At 33.3% G+C, this 9223-nt stretch overlaps 2 protein-coding genes across 2 annotated transcripts; both read left to right on the forward strand.

Moving 5' to 3' along the window:
* Positions 1 to 3716: 3716 nt before the first annotated feature.
* Positions 3717 to 5064, forward strand: LOC112096174 (probable carboxylesterase 12). The gene has a single exon (XM_024179218.1). It carries the CDS (start codon positions 3795 to 3797, stop codon positions 4758 to 4760), a length of 966 nt encoding a protein of 321 aa, XP_024034986.1. The 5' UTR covers positions 3717 to 3794; the 3' UTR covers positions 4761 to 5064.
* A 977-nt stretch (positions 5065 to 6041) lies between these two features.
* Positions 6042 to 7181, forward strand: LOC112096209 (probable carboxylesterase 12). Its single transcript, XM_024179371.1, has one exon. It carries the CDS (start codon positions 6199 to 6201, stop codon positions 7174 to 7176), a length of 978 nt encoding a protein of 325 aa, XP_024035139.1. The 5' UTR covers positions 6042 to 6198; the 3' UTR covers positions 7177 to 7181.
* Positions 7182 to 9223: the final 2042 nt, after the last annotated feature.

Below are 9223 nucleotides of genomic sequence, written 5' to 3' on the forward strand. Positions count from 1 at the left end.
AGTGACCACAATTATTTTGGTCATGATAAAAATATATTTTTATGACAAAAATTATTGTCTTAAAATTAACTTAAAATCATCACAAATGGTATTCAAAATGGTCAAATTAGAGATTAAAAAATGCAATCAATGACACTTGACATTTGTCATGATAGATGATTTATAGTGACTATAATATTTATCTCAAGATTATGTAAAATATAGTTGCAATAATTACTAAAAGTCATCATTTTAGAGGTTCGAAAATGTAATTAGCAACACTTTTTTCTATTGTTGAAGTTTATATATCACAACATTACATAATCATCCCAAATAATTGTCGTTTGTGACCATTTTTATAGATACAGTTGGTAACAAATTTAGTTTTAAATTTGTTTTAAGGACAATTTATTTTGTTATTTCATGACCAGTTACATTGTATAAAAAATATTTATATGACCTTTGCAACAACTACATTTAGTCATAAAAATTAACATTTTGTGACAGATCCATTCATTGCAAAATATATGTTATGGAGTCTCACATTATTTTTAACCACAATATATTTTATTGTTTGACTACTATTTATATCGTATCCAAAAAATTGAAGTGACTTCTCTCAATCATCATTAAAAAAAAAAAAATCCACAACATATTGTAGTGGCATAAATTGAAATTTAGTGACCAAAAAATTTGTAGTCACGTGAAAAAAAATTTAAAATACGTAATTACAATCCAAAAGATTCAAATACAAAGTATGACATTGAAATCCAAATAAATATTGTTCCTTGCAAAGAAATATAAAGATAAAAATCATAAACCAAAGTCTCTATTGTTTTAAGTACCATTTGATTTAATGTTGCACATGAGAGTTGATCAACCACGATAAACAGAAGACAATTTACAATGATTCTACTTGTTTTTCCATGATCGTTTCTGTAAAGTAGCTGCAATAAACAAAACTCGGCAACTATAAAAACCTACGATAGTAGGCTACAATAAATCACAACTAGCAACTGTAGTGATCCAAAACCAACATAGAAAGATCTAGAAATAGTAAAAAGTAATGCACGAAATTAAGAGAAAATAGTGCCAAAAAAATGCAAAACTCAATAAATAAAAATAAAAGTGTGCAGGAATACAACAGTAAATTAAAGAAGATTAATTCATTATTACTGTGTTAACATAGTTTTTTTAGTAGCAATGTTGCCTCCAATTGATTTTGTAGGGGCTACACGTAATTGATAATTTCATCCAACACGAAGGCCTTTCAATTACCTAATTTTATGCCAAACCATATGAAGTTTATAAGAATTATTATAAGCATGAAAACTCATTATTTGTTTTAAAACAGGAAAAAGTGAATAAATAAATAAATATGCACATCAAATCATCCATCTACTGCATATGTCGTTCATATATATATATTTTCTTTTATTGTGTATGTCATTCATATTTAATGACTCTTTATTTCATCACCAACCCAACATTTGCTTATTGTCCTGCCAACCAACTGGACCATCATATATTATGAACTCTATTCAATGTTATTTAATTATATATCTACTTGTACTCCAATGTTCTCTCTCTATCTCTTTTTTTTTTGGCTTTTTAATAACTATTTTAATTAATCGAGCTTATGAATAATGAGGATTGAATATTAAAGAGTTGAATTGTATAGGAGCCAATTTGTGAAAAAGAAACTACAGTTTGATTCGATTTAACCTAGCTCTAAATTCACATTTCATTGTTATTCCGCCGTCTGCAAGATGGATGGATACCCCATGCCCATTATTTCAAAAGAACTGACTTAAGCGACCACACTGCAAAGTAATTTGCGACGAGACACAATTAAGCATAACTTTTCAACATGTTTCTAGATGTCAAAAGTGTCTATCAATAATTGAATGACACTTATCACGTCATCAGTTTTCATTAGGTCACATCTGTGATTCGCGAAAGCCCTTGCATATGGACAGGGATTAATTAAGTTTTGTTTTCATCGCCTCCAACGTTACTAGGGATGGCAATGGGGAGGGGAGGGGAGGGGACCGATCTCTCCGTACCCATCCCCGATATTTTGCATATGTCCCCGTCCCCTCCCTGTCCTCGTCAGAATTACTTGAGAGAATCTCCATCCCCTCCCCGAATAATAACAGGGGATCCCTGAGGATCTCCGATCCCCGAATAACTAATACATTTTTTTTTAATTTTGAGTTAATCATATATTAAAATAAAAAATTCAAATAAAAGTAAAGTTCGAAATATATCTTACATTAATATCTATTACAAAAGTCACATACATTAAATTAGTAAGTAACGCAACATACAAGGAATACAAACTTCTTTTACAAACTATCATGAACAAATTAATAGTTTAATACAAAATTGTTACAAATAAAATCAAATTTAGATTCAAAATTAACTTTTTCAATGGTGGCGTGGGTACTTTATAAATGTGGACTATTCCCTTTACAATACAATAGTTAAATCGGAGCAAATCAAAAGCAAATATTAGATTAGATTAGATTAGATATTAAAATTGTGATTCGCTGTGGGCAATTATAACATCTAAAAATAAATAAAAAATAGATTTAAGTTTAAAATATTTAAAGAATATTAAAATTATAAAAAAATGTTTGGCTAATAGAATCTACTCGGTCTTTTTAATGTCCTAAATAAAAATTTAGGACTTTAATTAGTTAATTAGGCCTAAAAGTTTAATAATATAAATATTTTGATATTTTTTATTTTTACCAATATTTATAATTTTATAATTTAAATTTTATTATTTATTTACTAGTAATTTTAAAAAATTAAAATGGGGAAATGGGTAGGGGATGGGGATTCCACCTCATCCCCGTCCCCTCCCCGAATAAGAAATTGGGTATGAAATTATCTCCATACCCTCTCCGAATGGGGAAAATCCCCGAGGGTACCCGTCCCCGTGGGGATTTTTGCCATCCCTAATCGTTACGTACCCAACGCCAATCGAGCGAGCTCCCCCTACTGTACGCGCACCCATCCCATCCCACCCAATATTGGGTTCACCGTTCACGGATTCGAGTTCCATTCTTATGATAGGATTCTTGATATTTTAAGTAAGAATAAACAATTGAACACACACACAAATTATATATACACACACACATTTAAACAACTTTTACTTCTTAGTAATATTTAAAGATAATATTAATTGAGATATTTATATTTACAGATAAATAATAATAATTTTTTATTTTTAATTTAAATAAAATTTTTTTATCCTTAATACATTAATTAATATACCAACTAAATATCTCAAATTAAAAGAAATTTTAGAATACGTATCATATCAGTCATATAATAAGAATAAACAATTGAATACACACACGTTTGTATGTATTATAATTATATATATATATACACACTTAAACAACTTTTACTTCTTAGTAATATTTAAAGATAATATTAATTGAGATATTTATATTTACAGATAAATAATAATAATTTTTTATTTTTAATTTAAATAATAAAATTTATCCCTAATACATTAATTAATACACCAACTAAATATTTCAAATTAAAAAAAAAATTAAAAATATATATTATATCAATCATATAATAAATAAATAATGTGATAACACGTGTATATTTATTTAAAAAAAATATCATATAAATAATAATTATATTAAATTTAATTAGATATATCGTTCATTAATTAATTGTAGTACATCAAATAAAAACGGTAATTCTGTCCTGCAAAGGCCAAATCCTTTCGTTATCACCTTTACAAAAACGAACGCCCTCCACATTTTGTGCTCTGCTTCTTCTCCATGGATTCCACCAACCCATCATCAGAAGTCGCCCATGACTTCTCACCTTTGCTAAAAGTACGCAAAGACGGCAAAGTAGAAAGGCTTATGGGCACCGATATTGTTCCCCCATCACTTGATCCCAAAACAAACGTTGATTCCAAAGACGTTGTGTATTCTCCTGAACATAATTTATCTGCTCGGCTTTACCTCCCGAAAAACACAAATCAAAACCAAAAACTTCCCCTTCTTGTTTATTTTCACGGCGGAGGTTTTTTCATCGAGACTGCTTTTTCACCAACTTACCATAATTACCTCAACGACTTGGTCTCTGAAGCTAACATCATCGCAGTATCGGTCGACTACCGAAGAGCCCCAGAGCATCCTCTTCCTATCGCTTATGAAGATTCATGGGACGCAGTCAAATGGGTTGCTTCCCATGTTGACGGAAATGGCCCCGAAGATTGGCTCAACCGTAATGCTGATTTTCAGCGAGTGTTTTACTCTGGGGACAGCGCTGGTGCTAATATTGCTCATCACATGGCGATAAGAAACGGTCGAGAAATTATCGACGGCTTTAATGTTGTTGGTATTGTCTTGATTCATCCATACTTTTGGGGTGTTGAACCTGTTGGTTCCGAGCCTACTGATGTTAAAATAAGAGCTGGAACGGAGAGATTTTGGCTATTTGCTTGTCCAAGCACAAGCGGGCTCGATGATCCGTGGGTTAATCCGTGTGCCGACGGTTCGAGCCTCGCGAGCCTGGGGTGCGCCAGGGTGCTGGTGTTTGCTGCGGAGAAGGATTTCCTGTGCCCTAGAGGATGGTTTTACTATGAGAAGTTGAAGGAAAGTGGGTGGGGGGGCCATGTGGAGATAGTTGAGTCTAAAGGAGAGCAACATGTGTTCCATTTGTTCAATCCCACTTGTGAAAATGCTGGGTCTATGCTCAAGAAAATTTGTTCGTTCTTCAATCAGGATAAGCCTTGAAACTGAAGAGTTATTTGCTTTGGTTCGGCAAATATTTGGGAGGAAAGATGAATAAGGTAATTATAATAACTCTAGTGTGTGTGTGTGATTTTCTTTCCTTTTTTTTTTTTTACAAGTGGGATTCCGTGGAATCAGAATTCGGAAAAGGTTTTGGCATTCTGGAATCATTGATGTATTAATAATTAGAATCAATCGTAAATCAATTAAGACAACTTGATGTAATAGTAGTACTGTTCACGGAGTCCATCGATTTCTCTTTGATTTCGGATCAGAATATATCCAATATGAGCTCTGTTTCTTTCAATTTTCAGCAACTTCATTCATTTCACTTAGCAAGTTATCCTACTAATCCGGTGATTTGCTGATAAAAGATGATCATGCTAACGGTCGGACACAGTTGACTGCCGGTCTTCATAATTGTTTTATTAATTGATAAAAATAAGTTAAATAAAATTAAAGTATTAAATAAATATGACTTGTATGAATGTCAATAATCTATAATACAAAGATAGAGAAATAAATATTTCTGCATGCCAACGTGAGGAAGATGAAAATTTACTTTGTCATGTCTGTCTTTCAGAAGAAAAAAAAAATATTGTGATTTCTATTGGATGGAGCAAGAAAAAAATTATCAATAGTTTTATATTGGAAATGCCACAATTTCTATGAAGTCGAAAAATATCTACACAAATATTTGGAGACAGCAGAGTCTAAACGAGAGCCGCACGCAATGCTGTGGCTATGCTCAATCAAGATATGTAATGCCTAAGCATAAAATATTCAATAATTTGGTTGTTGATCAGAAGGATAATTTGCTTGCCACTTATTCAAGAGACGTGGAGCCAAGCCAAATCAGAGTTGGTGAGAAATAAAGAGCGTGGTTTAGATAAATCCACAAAGAAGGCAGTCCTTACCAAACAAAATTTTCTACTATCTTCAACAAAAACTGATACGATTTTTGAAATTACAGTTTCGGTTATGATAATTCAAGGATTAAAATCTTACCAATCCTCATATTATCTTGTCCCAAAAAACAAAAACAAAAAATTGAAAGAGTGGTTTGGTACTTACAAAACTATTACAAGGTGACGTGTCAATAATCAACTCTGCTAACTCTTTTAATTTAATTTGCTCAATTATTGTTAATTATTTAATTATGTATTTCACTTCAAAACTCCTTTTTCATTTTTTTCTTAATGAGTTATCGTAACATTTGTCTTGATTTATATGGGCCTAATTGTATTTGTTTGGACACCATTTTTGTCCCTTTATCATTTTTTTTTTATTTTTTAAATTGTAAACGTTATCCACTCTTGCTGCCTTCCACATACCAAATCTTGTCTTCATCTCTGCATATTTTTCTGCTTCATTTTCCTTTCTCCTTCTCCTGGAGACCAAACAAAGCCCGTCAATATTTTTCTGCACTTTTTCTCTACACATGGATTCCACAGAGCCGGCAGCAGAAATAGCCATAGACCTCTCTCCCACGATAAAAGTATACAAAGATGGCAAAGTAGAAAGGCTCAAAGGAAACGACATCGTTCCTGCATCATTTGATCCCAAAACAAAAGTACATTCCAAAGACGTTGTGTATTCACCAGAAAACAATCTATATGCTCGGCTTTACATTCCAAACCAAAGACAAAACCAAAACCAAAACCAAAAACTTCCCCTTCTTGTTTATTTTCATGGAGGAGGCTTTTGCATCGAAACCGCCTTTTATCCCACTTACCACAATTACCTCAACACCTTAGTCTCTGAAGCTAACGTCATCGCAGTCTCGGTTGATTATCGGAGAGCCCCGGAGAATCCTGTCCCTTGCGCTCATGATGATTCATGGACTGCACTCAAGTGGGTTGCTTCCCATGTTAACGGAGAAGGCCCTGAAGATTGGCTCAACTGTTTCGCTGATTTCCAGCGAGTGTTTTTTTCGGGTGACAGTGCTGGCGCTAACATAGCTCATCACATGGGCATGAGACATGGTCGAGAAATTCTCGGTGTTAATTTTATTGGCATTGTTTTAATTCATCCGTATTTTCTGGGCAGAGAAGCTGTTGGTAATGAAACAGCTGACTCTAAGAAAAGAGACTGGGTCGCGAGATTGTGGAGATTGACTTGTCCAAGTAGCACAAGTGGGTGCGATGATCCGTGGATTAATCCTGCCATTGCGGGTTCGGACCTAGCGAGCCTGGGATGCGCCAGGATGCTGGTATTTGTTGCGGAGAATGATTTTCTGAGATCTAGAGGATGGTTTTATTATGACAAGTTGAAGGAGAGCGGGTGGAGGGGCAATGTGGAGATTGTTGGGTCCAAAGGAGAGCAACATGTGTTCCATTTGATAAATCCCATATGTGAAAATGCTGTGGCCATGCTTGAGAGAACTGCTTCTTTCTTGAATCATCAGGAGAAGACCTGAATTCATGTGCCTCTAACTATATTTATAATTTTCAATTTCCTTTTTTTTTTCTGTCAGCTGCTATTTTTACGGGTATATATATATATATATATATATATATATTTACCAACTTCAACCGTTCAAAGGAAATTTATTAATTAAAAAAAGTATGGCAATTCTCAGAAAATCAATTGAACACAGAAATTAATATTGGGTTGGACTATTGTCATCCCTCGAATGTCCTCGTAAAACCACTTTTAAGAATAATCTCTATTTAATTCCACAAAAAACCTTCCAATTATTTTTCTCAAGAAAATTTCAGTGAACCTCATCTCTCTCTCTCTACGAAACTCTTCTAAACTCAATGACATTTTTCTTTCATTTTAAATTTATAATGATTGCTCTTATTCAACACCGCAAGTCCAGAGCTTGAACTTATCAAATTCAGTTTTTGAGGGATTTCTTTTCACACCACTAAATCCATATTTTTATTCTTTTAACAAGAATGAGACCTTTTTTTCTTTTTCTTTTTTATCACAAACAATTGTATACTTTTAGAGTTATTTTGTTTTACATTAGTCTTTGTCTTTTATTTAAAATTGTTCTTTTGAAGAATTCGTTTGATGATAGATAATGAATGGTTTGTAACTGAAATTCTATATATGGGTCATAAACAACAAATCTGATTGCTGCCAATATTCTTGAAGAAGATGATTGCATTTAATTAATTTTTTTTTATAAAATAACTCAAATGAAAGGTTTGATAAGATTTTTAAAGGGTGCCAATAGCTCCATTGCTTATTTTTATAAAAGGGTGTCTGTACTAGGAAGGATATTGTTTAGGGGAAGAAATTGAAGATTAATAATGTGGCGCTGTGCGTTGATGAAAAATTTTATGATTAAAAATAATCACAGAGGGTACCTAACTTACACTGGGTACACTTGATAATTGAGCTGGCACGTGGAGTATTCCATACTAGAAGTAAGATGGTAAAGAAAAGTCTCTAAAATATCAACCGTGAGAAATGCCTCCATCACCCTGAGAGAATATTTGATTTGACAAGATCAAATAGGAAATATCTTGCTAGAAAAGAGGGGGCAGCTTGCTGTCACACCTATAAAAAGCAAAAGAAAACACACCAAGACAATGGTCCTTAGCTGCCACGCATAGAAGCTATCAAGACAACCTTTGTAGAGGTGTCCTAGACTACTCTGCAACGCACAACACGTGTACAAGAAAACAAACCATACCAAATGATGTCCTTATTGCTCCTCAAGCATGCTACTAATGGCTCAAAATCATGATACTGGTGAAAGGATAAAATAAACTTGAAAATGACAGCAAATCACCACTGTAATATATGCCGCGTGGCAGGGTAGTCAAGGTGCTCTATATATAAAGACACTAAAGTTTTATTTTGCTCAGGTATACAACAAACTCACACATAAAAGACTAAGGTTTTCTCTAACCTCCAGCAATCATTAAAGAGAGCTTACAAGCTCTCAAACGCTAGATAACCCAACTCTGACTTAAGCATCGAACCATGGTCGCTGGCCACTTCCGGCTTCACCTATGATATCCTTTTTATTGTTTTGCTAGTTTAAGGTGTCCTTTCAAGCTCTTTCACTCCAGATTTGGACCTCTCACCATTATCATTGTCTTCTCACTCTTCTTCATTTTTTTAAAATGCACAAAACAACGCACAAATTGCAATTAAGTGAGGTACCTTATATCCCGAAAATAAATTTATTATTTTAGCCAGGTTTTCCTTTTTTCTTTTGCACCCAAAATCTACCTGAAACAATCATCTTCATCTTTATCAAGACTAAACATCTCTATATAGCTATCTAGCTTATTTTATTCATCTTGTATAATGTAGAATCTTATATAACATTTCATTTATATAACGAATTGATGATTACTTGCTCCTATAGACGTAGGCTAAATGGCGAACCACGTAAACATTGTGTGTTATAATGGATTGATGATTACTTACTCCCGTGGACGTAGGTCAAAGGCTGAACCATGTAGACATTGTGTGTTCATTGCCTTTATGTTTATTTTGCT

This window comes from Citrus clementina, unplaced genomic scaffold (genome assembly GCF_000493195.1).
Source record: "Citrus clementina cultivar Clemenules unplaced genomic scaffold, Citrus_clementina_v1.0 scaffold_8, whole genome shotgun sequence".
Taxonomy (NCBI): domain Eukaryota; kingdom Viridiplantae; phylum Streptophyta; class Magnoliopsida; order Sapindales; family Rutaceae; genus Citrus; species Citrus x clementina.

Coding starts and splice junctions, on each gene's coding strand:
- LOC112096209 (XM_024179371.1), top strand. CDS start 6,199: ATGGATTCCACAGAGCCGGCAGCAGAAATAGCCATAGACCTCTCTCCC.
- LOC112096174 (XM_024179218.1), top strand. CDS start 3,795: ATGGATTCCACCAACCCATCATCAGAAGTCGCCCATGACTTCTCACCT.